The sequence below is a fragment of the Atheta coriaria genome, unplaced genomic scaffold (assembly GCF_025399875.1).
Source record: "Atheta coriaria isolate IRGN ID8LTWV9N9 unplaced genomic scaffold, Caltech_Dcor_3.1 hic_scaffold_6_pilon, whole genome shotgun sequence".
NCBI lineage: Eukaryota > Metazoa > Arthropoda > Insecta > Coleoptera > Staphylinidae > Dalotia > Dalotia coriaria.
In genome coordinates this window covers 6622539-6639740 of record NW_027045448.1, presented here as the reverse complement: position 1 = coordinate 6639740, position 17202 = coordinate 6622539, and the positions used below count along the sequence as shown (strand labels likewise).

General features: G+C 35.3%; 4 protein-coding genes across 5 annotated transcripts; 2 read left to right on the top strand and 2 right to left on the bottom strand.

Annotated features, from left to right (window-relative positions):
* Positions 1–31: 31 nt before the first annotated feature.
* Positions 32–2181, top strand: LOC135793791 (cyclin-dependent kinase 10-like). The gene is made up of 6 exons (XM_065304879.1): positions 32–171; positions 311–435; positions 501–573; positions 644–1468; positions 1826–1947; positions 2010–2181. The coding sequence occupies exons 1-6, from the start codon at positions 153–155 to the stop codon at positions 2043–2045; spliced, it is 1200 nt and encodes a 399-aa protein (XP_065160951.1). The 5' UTR covers positions 32–152; the 3' UTR covers positions 2046–2181.
* A 369-nt stretch (positions 2182–2550) lies between these two features.
* On the top strand, positions 2551–11252 carry LOC135793790 (lysophosphatidylcholine acyltransferase-like). Of its 2 annotated transcripts, none has more exons than XM_065304878.1 (9): positions 2551–2930; positions 7081–7226; positions 7802–8016; positions 8104–8371; positions 8429–8566; positions 8627–9002; positions 9067–9208; positions 9267–10723; positions 10792–11252. In XM_065304878.1, exons 1-8 carry the CDS (start codon positions 2829–2831, stop codon positions 9368–9370), a joined length of 1491 nt encoding a protein of 496 aa, XP_065160950.1. In that variant the 5' UTR covers positions 2551–2828; the 3' UTR covers positions 9371–10723; positions 10792–11252. The 2 variants fall into 2 exon arrangements, with proteins under 2 accessions (XP_065160950.1, XP_065160949.1); XM_065304877.1 differs by lacking the exon at positions 7802–8016 and adding an exon at positions 7393–7607 and having other exon boundaries at positions 2554–2930.
* On the bottom strand, positions 11221–13017 carry LOC135793788 (cytochrome P450 4d2-like). Its single transcript, XM_065304876.1, has 2 exons — positions 12810–13017; positions 11221–12759 (listed from the first exon to the last, which is right to left on the bottom strand). The coding sequence occupies exons 1-2, from the start codon at positions 12955–12957 to the stop codon at positions 11372–11374; spliced, it is 1536 nt and encodes a 511-aa protein (XP_065160948.1). The 5' UTR covers positions 12958–13017; the 3' UTR covers positions 11221–11371.
* Positions 13018–13324: 307 nt separating this feature from the next.
* On the bottom strand, positions 13325–15579 carry LOC135793761 (sodium-coupled monocarboxylate transporter 2-like). The gene is made up of 7 exons (XM_065304843.1): positions 15340–15579; positions 15008–15285; positions 14723–14942; positions 14308–14667; positions 13978–14248; positions 13767–13918; positions 13325–13705 (listed from the first exon to the last, which is right to left on the bottom strand). Exons 1-7 carry the CDS (start codon positions 15528–15530, stop codon positions 13378–13380), a joined length of 1800 nt encoding a protein of 599 aa, XP_065160915.1. The 5' UTR covers positions 15531–15579; the 3' UTR covers positions 13325–13377.
* Between the last annotated feature and the right edge of the window lie 1623 nt (positions 15580–17202).

Below are 17202 nucleotides of genomic sequence, written 5' to 3'. Positions count from 1 at the left end.
AATATTTATATGTTATTGTTTACAGGTAAATAAATGAAAAATAGGGAATTTGTGTGGGCTTAACTTTACGTCTTGTCACTACACACACCAAACACTAGGTAAATGATAAAAAGCGGCGCAAAAACAAGAAATAAAGGTGAAATAAACTGATAATGGACGTATTAAGCCAATGTAAGTTATTTTCACCTACAAATTTATCAATCATTCCCGACCAGAATGAATTTCGTTCTGTGAAGCGTTCCCTGGACAATAATAGCGATTGTTTTCTTTATAACCTCGAATTTCTCACAAGCCCGGTGTAATTTTCCAGCCCCCGAGTTTAAAATGAGCAAACAAAATGAAAACGGCCTGGAACCTGCAGCCCCCATCACAAGGAAAGGCATCTTAATGTCTTTTAAGACTGGCAAGTCTATGAACATTCCCGAAACTGACCTTGTAAGTGTTTTAATTAAAAAATATAGTTATAAATTTTCAATAATGTTACTTTTGTTTTGCTTTAGTTGGGTCGGTGTAGATTTGTTTCCGAGTTTGAGAAGCTCAACAGGATAGGTGAAGGCACCTATGGTATTGTTTGTAAGTCATTTTAAAAAGTCCTTCATAGTATCGCAATAAATAATTTTTATTTTTATTATTTTTTATTTAGACAGAGCAAAAGATACAAAGAATGATAAAATTGTTGCCTTGAAAAAAGTCCGCATGGACCTAGAACGTGAAGGCGTCACAATCAGCAGCCTGCGCGAAATTCAAATCCTCCTAAACTGCCGACACGAGAACATCGTGCAGCTAAAAGAAGTCGTCGTCGGTAAAAGTCTCGAAAGCATCTTCCTTGCAATGGAATACTGTGAGCAAGATTTAGCCTCACTGCTTGACAACATGCAGACACCCTTCACAGAGTCTCAGGTGAAATGCATCATGCTGCAGGTTCTAAGAGGTCTAAGATATCTGCATCATAGCTTTATTGTGCATCGCGATCTGAAAGTCTCGAATTTATTGATGACTGACAAAGGCTGCGTGAAAATCGCTGATTTCGGCCTTGCAAGATGGTTCGGAATGCCATTACGACCTATGACTCCACATGTCGTCACATTGTGGTATCGCGCCCCTGAACTTTTGCTACAAGCGCCCACACAGAGTCCAAGCGTAGACATGTGGGCGGCCGGATGTATTCTTGGCGAATTATTAGGCCACAAACCATTACTTCCTGGAAGATCTGAAATACAACAGTTGGAATTGATTGTTGATTTGTTGGGAACACCATCGGATGCCATCTGGCCTGGATTCAGCGCGTTGCCAGCCCTGCAGAATTATTCATTGAAACAGCAGCCGTATAATAATCTCAAGCAAAAATTCCCGTGGTTGTCAGCTGCTGGGCTGAGGCTGCTTAATTTCTTGTTTATGTATGATCCCAGGAAGAGGGCGACTGCTGAGGAGTGCTTACAGAGCAGTTATTTCAAAGAAGCACCACAACGTAAGTAAATCTTTTATTTTGTCATCTTTATTTCCTATAATTACAACACACAAGCGTTAAGAGAGACAATACGTAGTATCAAATACAGTTTTCTGATAATTTGTAATATTTTAAAAGGTCTGAAGAAAAGTTTTATGAAGAATCATAAACGAACATTTGTTACAAAGAAGCAAATGGTAGACTTGACGAAGAAAGAATAATTGCAAAAGATTTTGGTAATTTTGAATGTTGTTATTTGTCATGGGTTAAGCTTAGATTTTTAAAATTACGATTTAAAGGTAATTCAATGTGGACACATGTATCATTGCGTCATAATATTTGCTTTAAATGCGTGTTTTTTGTTTTGTTTTATTATAGCATGCGACCCGAAATTGATGCCGACGTTTCCTCAGCATCGAAACTTAAAGAACAGCAAGGTGGAAAAGACCGACACCGGCGCCGGCGATCAGACGAATAATCTTCCAGCCATTTCCGATTTGGTAATATTAAATCATCTTGTCTTTTTTCATTGTCAAAATTTTTTTTGTGTATTATTTTACAGTTGGGGTCATTGGTAAAGAAACGACGTCTTGATTAAAGTAAAGTATTGTGAGTTAATGTCAATTTTGGTTCGAAATTTGGACGAAAATTCAAAGAAAAGATTGATATTTAGGTTTAGTTTCATTTATCGTTTGATATTTTTGCACTGTGGCAATAAATGTGTGTGAGGAAAATACTGCGTAATTTTAAAGCAAAGAAAAAAATGTCTTGTGCGTGTTTTAAGCCAATTTTAAAGTAAAGCAATTAGCTATTTGGTAAACATTACCAAACGCTACATGTTGCATATTGTTTGATTTTCTGTTGTCATAGCAACGTAGTACGAGTGCAGTATTTACATGTTTTTTGGGAAACATTTCACGCTATCCCGTGCAATGTTTTGTTTGTTTCCCCCCTTGAACACGCGTTGGTGAAATTATCGATCGCTGGCATCACGAACATGCGAACAACGCACGAGAAAAGGGGCACGGTGGGGACAGCGTGTACCGGGAGGGACCTACATTTCGGGCGAAAGGCTTCCTCGGCTTCCCCCCCGGATGGTAACGTCGCGCGCGCGTCGCTCGACGAGATTTCCGCGACGCGCATGCATTCGCAGCGAGTGCGCCGCACGAAGAGAAACGCGTTTCGCGATTGACGCGCGCCCGATTTTCACCTGGCCCGGACGCTGCGTGCAGAATGTAAAACACGCGCGCAGACCGAGAGAAATTTGCAACAACTCGCTATTGAGTTGTATGGTTACTGTGCCAAGCAAAACATTCAAACACACGAGAAGAACTATTAAACTTTTTGTGGAAAATACGGTTTGATAACAAACAACAAGAAAATGGACGCTAAACTTGCGGCAGGTATCACCACGGAGGGCAGCGGGCTGCTCAACCCTTTCGTGCATCACTTGGAATTGGAGACCACATCAGAAAAATTAAAGGTAAACATTTAATTTCATCAAATATCAAATTTTTGTGTATATTGTCTTGAGGTTTGATTGCTTAAAACTGTAAACAAAAGTTCAAAAGTGCATACGACACATCTTGCAACATTTTAAGTGAAAATAACAGTTTGCGTTATCTGCCGTTCATTTCTTGCGTTTTCTAACAAATTATCAACCGTATAAATGTTGTGTGTGGGGAAATATTTAATTGCATTGCGATTGAAATTCGAAACTTGTTGATTAACACATAAAAAAAGCCTTAATGAGATAATTTTTTGGTAGCACGTGATTGAAAGTAACTCAATTATATTCCGTAATTGTATTGTGAACATTAATATTTGAAACGTAGAAAGAAATGTCGGCGAAAGTGACGGACGTGTGGATATTTTTAATTTTTTTGCGCACATTCTTAATATGTGTTCACTTTCTATGTAAACTGTAAAGTGTCTCTTGTTTCGATTGGCACTTGAAACTGTCTCACTGCACGACATTGTCATGGTCAACCAAATTTACTCTCGTGTTTAATTAATTAATTAATGTAAACAGTTCAAGATCTACTATCTGCATAAAGACGGAATAAAAATACGGAGTGAAAAAAAAACTAATAAAATTTATTTCTGAGCCAAAATATCGAAAAATTAGTTTATTGGTTTACGTGAACATTTTGTATAATCCTTATTTTAAACTTTTAACTATTCGTGATTTATAGCTTTCTGCTTCTTTCACGATTACCACGAAATTTTTATGTGATACATGAAAACTAAAAGTTAGTTGCATTGGCACAGATTTCGCAACTCTACAAACGTTAAATTTATTACGCCATCAAAAATTTCAATTTCATTTGCATATTTTTGCTAAGAATTTGAGTTTGCATATTGTTTGGTCGACTGTTGATACTTTTAATCTTGTGCAATAGCAATATTCAATTTTATAGGCGTTTAATCCATTTTGACACGAATATAAAAATTAAACTGTAAATTTTGTAACACTCTTAAATGTATGTAGATTATCAGATTGTGTGCGTTTAAATGTCACGATCGTTTCATTATCATATTACGCGTTTATGAATCATTGCCTTGTCAATCATGTGTAAATACACGTGAAACATAAAGACAATAAAGTAACAGTAAATATTGCAATAAACTTAAAGTGCGTACAGTGTAAATTCATATAGAAATATAGTTATTGTGAAGTGATAATAAATTGTGACAATTCTTAATTGTTAAGCAAATATTACTATCCCAGGAATATTATACTAACACGCAATCTATATCTATGTCTTTAAAACAGCTTTTTCTTTACATGTGTGACACTTTATGTGCTCGCATTTTATGTTAAAGGTGCTAAACATGCACTGAGATTGTTCCGCGTTTGTTTGTTGTTTATTTGTTGATATAGGTTTGTTGGTCGTGTCGCATCGACTTTATAGGGATTGCAGGCTTGGAGGCTCGGTTTCACCAACCATCAAATTAAATTAAAAGTCGCGGTGTTGTATGCACAGTCTAATATTGCACGTTTTGCACATACGCTGTAAGTAGACCTCATAAATTAATCGGTTTTAGCACCTTTGCAGTTCAAATTCAAATATTATTTTTGCTTTGACATTAATGGATACAACATTCTGAGCATTTGATATTAAATTTCATAGGTTTCCCAGACATTAAATAGTATTATCACATTAAATAAATTTCCAGCATGAAGGAAATTGATTCATTCTTCGCAAACTTTGATGACCTATCACCATTTATATTGGCTTAAAATATTATATGTTTAAAGGCGTAGAGGACGATAAAGATATTTATAGAAAAACCCGACACATGGCAAGGATTAAATTTTTAATCGATTTCTACAGGAAAGCACTTTTTCTCGGAGTGCTTTTCATAAAAAAATAATGAACGACATTTAGAAAGTAATCAGTTTTCTTATGCCACATTCATTTTCTTTTCTTTTTTTTTTCTGTGTTGTGGTTCTACACGTTTTTCAGAAATTATTAATATTTCCATTTCTATTAATACGATCCAACTCGCAATCACAACATAACCAACTTCATAATGAAACTAGGCAACCACTGCTCCATCTTAGTTAAAATAACCTAAAAAGAAGTGACATCATTTCGGTTATGGTATTGTGCGCACGCTGCACTTTATACATTCTATTGACTTGCATTGAAAGGAATATTCCTTTTTACGATGATTATGATGATGATGATGATAATGACGCACAGTTTCGCCACTGTGATTTGATGCGATTTCGCATTGCTAGTTTCGCAAAATCAGCACAACTTGTAGAATATTGTATTGTGTAGCATGTAGCTTACTGCACATTGCAGACATCGCACTGCAATTGCACTTTACGAAAGAAAACCGCAAAGAACTATGAAATTAGATGACTTGCAGCTTCTGACGCAGACGCGCATTATACATGCACTGCTTAGATGATTACATTGATTGCAGATTGCACTCATCTCGCAAATGAATTGTTAAACGACATTCAGGCAAAAAATTCATAACCTAAATTGACACAAACGCATAATTGTAAAGATTGAGGTTATAAAATTATCCGATGTGCAATGTGCAATCAAATGCAATGTAAAAGTTCAATAATGCAATTTATTACAAATTAAACCATGTATTGCATCGTTTTATTGAGGATTGAAATTTAGAAATCCGTAAAACTTTACTTTTAATAATTTTGAAATTAGAAAGAATCATTAGTCATGCTTTCTTGAGCATTAAATTTATTAAATTGTATTTCGGGTGTATTTTAACGAATTATGTCAATTAGAGTGTGTTAAACAGACTTGTTTTTATCTAATAATTAAAACATTACAGTAAATTATGTTCAATGTGTAATTCTATACCTGCCCACTTAACGAAATAATTGTTTTATGTTCTAATTAGAAGAGAAATCAAGAAATTGTTTATAATCGACACTAAAATGTCTCAATAAAAATAAAAACTGCACAAAACAATAGAAAACAAATAGCGGCGTAAACACAACTCGTTTTATTCAGATTTTTATGATAAAATATAAAATAAAAAACATCCTGTTTGAAAGTTGCAATGTTCACAACTCAAATGAATTGTTCTGAACTAGTTCATCAACATCTCTGAATGCAATACGTATGTAAATTATATCTCAGTGCCCAAGTTTCCGATAATTTTTCTATTTTATTAATTTCACTCACATTCTCTTATATTGAGAAATTTAAAATCTGACAGAATACGCCAAGAAAATAAAGCTTATAATTTAGATAGTAATAAGTTCACATCAGACGATTTGCAATCAATGTTGCAGTTGCAATCAAATATCAAATGTGAGAAGCCGAGCGTCGAGAAGAGAAAGAACGGAACTTGCTGCACCGAAGAGAAAGTATCGCGCGTGGAAACAGAAAAAGAAAACGAAGCGATGACGAGGAGCTGGGCATGAGGACGAATGCGGGAATAAGCGAGACAGATTCAGGCATTGCCTACGCGTAATTTGCAATTACAGTCGGTGAACTGTTACGTTTCGCGGATGTGTTGGATGTAGTCACCGACCGCGCGGCGCAAAACAAAATAAATATTCAACGAAAAACAAAAAGATTCGAGATCCGTATAGCCAACAGCCAACGGACTGTCATCATGTCTTGATAGGCGTTAATAGGCGTTATTAACACGTTCATTAACAAGTTAATTATTACAAACATCATAAAGTGTTAATTTTGTTGATAACGTTCATCATATGGCGCATGCGTGACTGAAACATCTGTTATATTAATTTATATCCGAAAAATAGAAATATTCGTGTTACAAGTGATAAGAATTGATTCTATTTTGGTATCGAGAAATGAAACCGGAAATTAGTGTTTCTCATGTAGGAAGCCATCAAAACGGTGGTTTGTCGAGTTAGTCAACAACTCATCGTAGATAAATATGAAACAATCAATGAATTCTTTTATTTCTGCGTTATTTATCTGCGTATAAGGAAATCCTTGTAGAACAAAATGGCAATGACTCTGATTGCATTCGTTTCACTTGATTTTTTGCGCTTTAACCGATTTCACGCGGTGATTGATTTCGCAAAAGAACGAAAACTTACTGGTGTGAATGACCTACGACAAAACAAAATGGTTGTCACAGGTACTAATCAATCATTTTATTTGCAGACTGCTTTCCTAACGATAGTTCTACTTCCAATCAGAGTACTGATTATCTGCGCACTTCTTATCACAGCATGGCTCCTCGCCTGCATCGGTCTTTGGGGCCTGGACGAAGAGGATTTACAAAAACGACCTCTTGCAGGATGGCGACGGTAAGTCCCCAACAAATCTAACCTTCAAATGTGTAAATAACATAACCTTAAAATATGTAATTAAATAATTTCTCAGCATGCAATATTTTATTCTTTATATTAATACAACTAATCCAACTTTTCTTTACGAATTTCTTTTTATTGGGGCTGGGTTTTATTCTCATAGCTGGTTGAGGGTGGTGGCCGTCTACCCAATGAAGTTGTTCTTCTATGCGATCGGTTTTCGTATTCGCACGAGAGGCGTGCAGCCGACACGTGCGCAGGCGGGTATTTATGTGATAGCGCCACATTCATCGTTCTTCGATAGTTTCGTCATCGCCTATTTGGGAGGACCCAGTATTGTGGGGCGTGGTGATAATCGCGACGCCCCCATCATTGGCAGTACGTATGTTATAGATTGCTATCAATCTATCAATCAACTCATCAATCCAGTAATGAACACACAAATACAAACACGCATTCGGGGTTTTTATTTCTACCACGCTTTTTATGCACTTCTTTTGAAAGGTTATGTTGTAATGTTGTTATAGTGTTTTGTTTTTGTTTATTTTGGTTTTTTTGTTGCGCGTCCGTAGGAAAGTAACGCAAGCGCTGTGCTATCTGGGCAGGAAGACGTACGCGGCGGGCGGTATGCAGGTGGTGTTCAAAGGGGCCCAGGCGTCACGAGCCGAAGCACCCATTCTCGTCATCGCCCCGCATTCCACCTTCCTCGACGGCGGCATCGTCTACTACACCGGCTTTCCTTCCATTATCGTTCGTCGCGAATCCGGAAACAATCGCTACATCGGAAGTAATTCCATCTTCATTAACCTAACCAACTTCCACACCTACCTATACATAACCTACGTGTTTTCTAATAAAAACTATATTTCCGCAGAATTGATTAACTACACTCAGCCTGTGTACGTTTGGAGGGACGATCCTGATTCACGACAAAATACAATCAAGGAGATTATAAACCGAGCGAAATCCGAAGAAGATTGGCCGCAGATTTTAATTTTCCCGGAAGGAACATGCACAAATCGTTCGTGTTTGATTACGTTTAAACCAGGTGCGTTTTATCCTGGCGTGCCAATACAACCAGTTTGTATTCGTTACCCGAACAAATTGGATACTGTCACGTGGACATGGGAAGGTCCAAGCGCGTAAGTAAACTTAAATCTTGAATTATGACCAGAAATTAATTTCTAATGCAAATTTAGGTTGAAACTCTTATGGTTAACATTGACACAAGTGCACAGCTACTGCGAAATTGAATTTTTACCTGTTTACAATCCCAGTGAAGAAGAAAAGAAGGATCCAAAGTTATTCGCTAATAATGTCAGAGATGTAATGGCCAAGTATGCTTTCTACACAAATTAATTCTATTTATTTTAACTTATAAATATTTTCTTGTTTAGAGCGTTGGGTGTACCAGTGTTAGACTACACTTATGACGATTGTAAGTTAATGGCGAAAGCTAAAGAAATGAATCTGCCCAATCCAAACGATTTGGTTGAAGTACAACAACTGCGCACACGCCTTGGACTCAACGAGTCGCGCATTGAAGAGCAGTTGATTGAAACGCACGCTGCCAAGAAGGGCTTCCAAGCCATGAACTATAACAACTTTGTTAACTATCTCAATGTGCCGGCGAACAACCCCAATACGCAACACCTCTTCCATCTTTATGATAAACACTCAGCCGGTGTGATTGACTTTCGGGAATATCTACTCGGCGTCGTTGGTATCACTCATCATCATAATTTACTTGATGTCATCAAGTATGGTTTTAAAGTATGTTTATATAAAAATTTAATAAGGTACCATTTGTTAATATTTGATTTTTATTTATTTAAAGATTTATGATTCTTCCGGTGTTGGACGATTAAACAACATCGAATTCACCAAAGTTTTGTATCACACACTTGCGATGTCCGAGTATGAATGTCATGAACTGTATTTCTGCATTGATATCGTACAAACAGGATATATCACATTTCGTAAGACGCCATTTTATTCCTATAACCTAAAATATTAACTAAATGTTGTGTTTTTTAGAAAATTTCTGCGCTTATGCAGCGAAAAAAGCAGAATTCGCGCATCTTTTTAGCTTATCCACGGAGGAAATTGCTAAGAATGGCGGAGATACCAAACTTCACTAGAATGAGCCTTCCAGATCAATCCATTTATGTGTCAAAATTGTCAAATTATATTAAAGAAAGTTTAAATATTTTCGGTAAACTGTACGTTTAGAGTTTAGAATGTGACTGAAATTGAATGTGACAAGAATACTATGTATAGTGTATATCTGTTTTATATCTAGCACGTTACTTACACGGCCGCCATTTTGATTGGTTGCCATTTTTAATCATTTGTTTTACACTTAACCACACATTGATTCACACCTTACCATTTTGTATACATGTTATCTAGTTTACTTACGAGTACATGCGGCAGTGTGTTGTTTTATTCTATTTAAATATTGTACATTGCTTTATTTATTTCGAATATAGATCTAAATCATGTTAATATTTTCAAAAGCAGTTGTGTTCTTCAATATTAGTCCTGATTATGTGTGAAAAAAGGAAATATTTATGTACGAGACTTTTTATAATGCATTTATTATGTTACAACAGTTAACATAATTACTTCTTGCTCTAAATTTGCAAAATACTTTACACCTTTGGCAAGATCAATGGCAGAGTAGGCACAGTGGTGCCTGACATGCACTTTTCAATGTTTTTGTAGAATGCCTTCAGCAAAGTGGCGATGGGACCATTAATAATATATTCCTTCTCGCACTCGGCAGCGTTAACTACCAGGTTATATTGATACTTGAAGAGAACTTCTGCCAGGCATAACCAGTTGGTGCCACATTTTAACAATTCAGCTTTTGCCAACTTGTCGAAAGATGCGGCGATTGATTCAATACTGGATTTCTTGCACACCTTGGGGGTGTGGAAGTTGGCAATTGTATTGGGGACAGTTTTTCCGACAAAATTGTTTACTTCTTTGGTTAAGCAAGTAACAATATCAGCAGAAGACTAAAATATCATATTAAAACAAATAGAAATATTTTAAAATATATCGTTGAAATATACCACTGAAGAAACATAGAAGGTCACGACCAAAAGTGCAAGGGAGATGTACTTCGCCATTTTATTTCGAATGTTGTTGGCTTCTGTCTAACATTTTTTGATTTTCAGTGTTTATATAGCAATTCATGAGTTTGCATATTATTTAATGAGTACTTTGCTGAAAATTATCAGCCATCGAACTTAAATTTCAAAAACTTTAATGGCGGTTAATAAAATGGCAACCGTTTAATTTTTTGTGTTGTTTTAATCTTTGCTCATGAATTATTTATGGTTGCATTTAATTCAGAAGTATATAAGCCCAGGAAAATTTGTTTTAAAACATTCAAACATTTGCTAAGTGTAACCACAACAAAACACACAAAAATGGCGAAGTTCTTTGGAATCATCATCCTTTTGGTTACCTTCACAGCCCAACAAGTAATATTATTTATATAAAATAACACATATTTGCTTTATACTACGTTCTTTTGCTATTATGATTTAAGTCATTGGCTGCAACAACCAAAGCTACTGCAGCTTCAACAACTCCAGCTCCAGCACCCGCCGTTGGTCTCTGGCCGTGCCTCATGGATCAATTTGGTCAGATTCAAAAGGATATTTCGGTTGCTTTCAATGCCATGACCGCGGAAGGACTCTGCGGAGCCGATACCATTAAAACCTTCACAGGTCAACTGACTCAAACGGTGACAGACTTCCAGAAATGTGCTGAACTGGGATGCTATTTCAAATATTTGCCCATTGTTAAGAACGAGGTGCTCGCCGTTGGACTTCGTTGCACACAGAACTTCCTCCGTAATGGCCCATTCATTCAGGCTCTCAACAGGGCCTATGACATTGTTGATAAATGTCTTATCAAACCTAATGTTGCATTTTAAATAATGTTAAATGGATGTTTGTCAAAAACAACTAAGTAGTATACTTTAATAAATTTATATATCCAGCAAAATACATTTTATTATCTTTAAAAACCTTAAAATATGTTCGAAATTTCTCTTTCCCTTATTGTTTATAGTTAATAATTTATTACATGTTACTACAAGAAATTATTTTATTTTGATACAATTTTTACCATATTCTTCTTTTCATTGTAATGTTAACTCCATTGGTTGACATTAAAACAATTGCCGATGGAAGAATACACTTGTGAGGTGGATTTGTCATACCCAACTCAAAATGTCTGCACACCTTGCTAATGGTAGCCTTCATCTCCATCATTGCAAATCGTTGACCAATACAATTCCGATGCCCAGCACTGAATGGCAAGAATGCAAAAGCATGGCGAGTGCTTTGCTCAGTCGGTAAGAAGCGTTCAGGCATAAACATCTCTGGATCGTTGAAATTTGCAGGGTCTTTATGAATTTTAAAAATTGGAATACAAATTGTCGTGCCCTTGCGTACATGAATGTCTTTGTAGTGGAAATCTTCGCAAACATTGCGAGCAATGCCAGGTACAGACGGATATAATCTGAGACCCTCTTTAATAACCATTTCTAAGTAATGCATGTCTTTTAAATCTTCACTCGTGACATCTCTATCTGGTTCGTTGGCAAATATACTGCGTTGTTCTTCAATTATTTTAGATTGAACGCCAGGATGTTGAGCAATGCAGAATAAGGTAAAAGATATTGCTGCGCTCACTGTGTCGTGTCCTTCAAACATGAAGGTGTCAACTTCTTCCATGATGTCTTCATCACTCAGAGGTTTACCATCAATGGTCGTTTGGAGGAGTAAATCAAGGAAAGCTGTTTTCTTCTTTATACCAAAATGTTCATCATCCAAATTAATGTCTGTATCGGAATGAATGTTTTCCGTAATAGTGTTATTATGATTGCTTAAGGCTTCACGTTTGGTTTTAATTAAGGACATGGTGTAGTTTTTTAAAATCTTTAGGGCTTTCCTTTCCTTCCAGTAAGTTGGTGTGAAAATATAGGTTGCTTTTAGATAAGTTATAGGATTTACAATATGATCGTACACATTTGCCGTCATAAACTTGGTAGCCCACACGTAGTCTGATTGATCATTGAGTTGTGAATTCATACTAGTACCCATTGCGGTTTCTACAATGTTATCCATCGCTGCTAAGGTCACAAAGTGTGCTATGTTTACCACACCATCACCATTTTGTTTATCAATTGATTTCTGCAATTGTTGGACAAGTATTTGATTGTTTTTATTAAAGACATGCACGAATTGGTCTAAAACTTTGAAATGAAAGGTAGGTGTGATTGTTTTTCTTCTTAGACGCCATTTTGCTGACTTGCTTAGAAGCAGACCGTCACCCAGCCATTCTTTTAAGAAAATGTAAAGAATACTTTTATTAATGGTTGCTTGCGAGGTAAGGATAAATTCCACCAGGTCTAGATCAATTGTGACAATACCAGCCGTCCACGGGATGGTCATTTTATAAGTTTGGCCGTAAATATCACACATTTGTCCTATTCTCGCCAAAAGATCTAAAATATATAAATTAAGTTGCGTCATTTAGTTCGAGTAGTGTACTAACTGGACACAGGATAACAAATCACAAGAGATCCAATAAATGGGTACGATTCTGGGCCTTTTAATGATTTTAAACCATCTAAAATTGAGTTTATGTGCCATCTCCAGAATATATAGAGTACCAGAATTGTTATTGATAGTTCTATAAACATTTTCTAGACTTATAGTTTCACAGCAATGTAGTTATTAGAAGCGTGCAATAGTTGAACTGATTAGAATCGTAGTTTGACACACCAATTTCAATGTTGTTGCATTTTTCTCGGCAGAAGTTATCTTTAAAGGTTTCATTTAATCACTTAGACTAAGTTGCTACTGAGTCAGTTATATTTGTAAACAAGTCTAGCATTTTAATAAACGCATTACATTGCATGCGGATACTCATGTACTTTTATGCTATTGTAATCAAAACAAATTGGAAATCAACTTAGCAAATAAGGAGTATAAGAAAATAGAAACCCAGAAACCTGTGACTTTTTGCTCTCCCGCATAAAGTGGAGGGGGTGTATGGGAATGCGTAAATCATAGTAAATCTTTAATACAAATTAGTATACAACATTGTTATATAATATCAACTATGTAATTGTTTTTGTTCTGAATTCAGTCATTTCCACCGAATTATCTTCTAATATTTGATTAGCTTTATAAATTGAACGATAATTCCCATCTTCTTTGTGTAATGTGCTTGTAACAAAGTTTTTCATCTTCTTCTTGTTATCAAACAGATAATGAACAACAGGCGATATCAGCTCTCTTCTCACTTCTTTCTTACTCTTGGTCGCGTAGCTAACGATCAACCCAACTGCGATACAAACTGTCGTTCCGATCAGGCTATAGTAATAATGACTTATTTTGTATAAATAAAATATTGTATTAGATTCCTGGGGAATACTCATCGTAGTGCTGGAAAATAGTAACCAATAAATACGTTAGGTTACTTTATCAAATCATACTTAATACTTACGTTATATTTGTTAAAGATATGTCAAGAGTACAGTTATCAACTGATAAGTATTTAGGGTCGCTCTTTAGCAGACCTTGGGCTTTGTACCATTGTGACCCAATAAACATCCAACCAACTATTAAAGTAGATGAAAATATACCCCATAATGCACCCTGAAATTTATGTAATAAAATTATTTAAAAATATTTTCTGGTCCTGTATTTAAACATACTTTTGAATTAGCCCGAGGACATAACATGCCCAAAGTAAACAACCCTAAAAAGCTACCTGCTGTAATACTTGACACACTGATTGCCAAGGGTAAAATTGGCCCTAAATGTTCCACCATTAATGCAAGCACAGCAATAACGGCACCCATCGCAACAACAAGAAATTTTATAATAAATCCAGTCCTGCCATTCTTGTCCAACTCTGGGTAGTATTTAGATATGAAGTCTTGATAAACTGTTGCTGATAACGCGTTTAAAGATGCTGATAAAGTACTGGAATTAGAAAAGTTAACATTTTTCAACCAAAATATTACAAGATTGCATCTAAGTACCTTAAACCAGTACAAAACACTCCAGAAATAAACAGTCCTGTTAAGCCAGGAATACCCGCAGCCATGTCAGCCACATAGAATGGTACCAACTGATCATTTTTCTCTACTAAGCCAGCCTTTACAGGATCGCATCCGTAGTATATAGTAAAAAGTATTAACCCAGTTAACACAACGATCAGTTTTATCAAAATTATCCCGAAACAAAACAGGAATATAGATTGCTGTGCTTTTTTCAATGTGGGCAACGCTAAGAACTTCAAAATGCATTCTGGGCTCGTTGCAGTCAAGCGAATGTAAGTCAAGAACCAGTGCATTAATACAGCGAAGACAGTTTCTCTCGTGGTTAGATCTAAATCAAAACTAAATAAAAGATTAATTTAAGACAAAATAAGTGATCGCCATATGTTGGTTATACTCAAATGATAAACGGTCTCCTCTTTTTGCAACCTCCAGCACATTGCCTATTCCTCCAGCTTTGTTTAGCCCAAGAATAAACACAACAGCAATGGCGCCTGCAGTAATGATAAACTGAAGAGTGTCTGTCCAAACCACTGCTTTTATTCCACCGATTGTTGTGTACAACGTACAAATCGCACATATGAATGGGATAACATAATATATACTAATTCCAGTGGCTTAAAATTAATGTATATCTTCATTATTTAGTTTTTATTCATTACCTGTTTAATTTAATTCTTACCTTGTGAATATGCCAGGGCTGGAACGTAGACAACAATCGACATGTATAAAATTGAGTTGAATATAAAAAGAAGTGAGCAATAGCTTCGTATTGACGCGTTAAATCGCAGTTTTAAATACTCATAGGTACTATTAAGTTGTAAGCCATAGAAAACTGGTAGATAGACATAACTAGTTGCGAAACATACGAAGAAAATGGAAATAATGCTCAGACCGTACATTGCACCGAACTGGTACACATCTGCGGGGACGGACATTAATGTCACACTTGATACATGACTAAAATATTTTATTTTATTTTATTATTCACTATGATATTGTGATTAGTATTACCTTGCTACAAGTGACATGGCGATCGGAAACACAAACATCTTCTTGTTGCCCATAAAGTATTCATTGGTGATGTTTTTATTCTGGCGACTTGTAAAACTGAAGTATATCCCGATGGCCGTGCTCAGGAGCAGCATGAATGCAAAGAACACGTGATCGTACCAATTGAAATAAATGCGTTGGGTAGAATTCATTTCTCACTTTCAGTAATGTACCGAATATAATTTAGTCAACATATGCAGATGGTAAAACCCGGAATGAAAATTAGTCGGCGACAAGTGTTTTCACGGGCTTTCTTATTTTGATTTGTTTAAATTGTGATAACGAGATTAATACACCGATGTTTGTTTTTCGTATGGCATATTTGAATGTTGCTGTAGGTTGGGTATAAAATGTTATTAAAATTTAAGAAAAACGTCGTGAAAACACTCTGTATATACATACTAATGGTCCAACATTATTGTATGTAGTTTTCGAAATTTTATAGCGGAATAGTCCTAGACAAGTAAAGAAATCATGTAGGTAGAAGTAAGTAAGAAGTTTATATTCATAGGTTTATTTAAAAAGTCAAAATTCGAGTATATCTGGTAATTACTACCTAAATAATTAGTTTGACAACAAAATGTTACTAAGATAAAACATTCAAAATAATGTTTTCTTCAAACTTCTGACGTAAAAAGATGAAATTTTTAATTTTTATTTTTTGCCTGAGAAACGATGAAGAAACAGAATAAACCAGTTTATCGCACTTTTCTTGCAAACTATTAAAGATAAAGGAAAAGCGTTTTCAGATTCGGTGATAGAAGATTATTCTACATTATATAGAACTTTAAACTGTTCAAATAACCATACTTATGTAATAAACAAGAATGGTCAATAACTTGAAAACTAATTGCGTCATCGAAACCAAATCTGGATTAGTGGATTCCTTGCATCATTCTACATCAAGTTGGAAAGTTTGGTGAAAATCCGAGTGGTAGTTGAATTTTGCCTGTTCCGATTTTCACCAGCATTTTCCGAAATAATAGTGTTATCGACAAACTGACTAGATATCTTTCATCGCATGACATTTCTCTACTAATTGGCGTTTTCTATTTTCTTCTAACTTAAAAAATAATTTTTAGACCTAAAAGTAGTTAAGTGTAACCTCTTGATGAATTTTTCTTAGTTTTTGGTCAACTTTAGAAAATCAAAAAACTAAATCTGCCATCTTTTAGATTCTTGTTAAGGCATGAAGGAAATGCAAAAAGTTATGCTCTAACTTTTATACTTTTCGAGGAAATCGCGTCGGAAAATTAGTTTTCACTACCTTAAAAATAAACATTTTAAAATCTGACCTTATTGAGAATTTGATGCTGAATGCTATATCGTTTACGATTCTGGTTTATCTTAATTAGTTTCTGAAATAATTGGTATTAAAGTTGTGCTTCAAGTACAAGTTGTATTTAAATGCATCTATAGGGTAAACCATTGAAGCTATTAGGTAATAAGTTTGGTAAATAAGGTAATTAAGAACCTCCCTACACAATGGTACTAGTTTTAGTTATAAAAAACCATTACATCAAATGTCAGGCGCCTCCACCAAATTGTTCGACTTTTCTTATTAAAACCTGAAAATGGAAATAAATTAAATTTTATTACAGAATATAAAAGATTATATGAATGTGCATCTTTTATCTAAGCAAATATTTACGCTTTTCTTTTTAGTTTAGGAGTTATGAAAATATGAAGGTTTGAAAACGGTAAACGTAATTTATGCATTTACGCCTTTATTTGTAATAGTCAATGCTGTAGAGAATTCTTAAAGAAGCAGTTATCTGAAGTCCGATTTTCGCTAACCCTTTTAGTTCAGGAGTTATTCTTGCA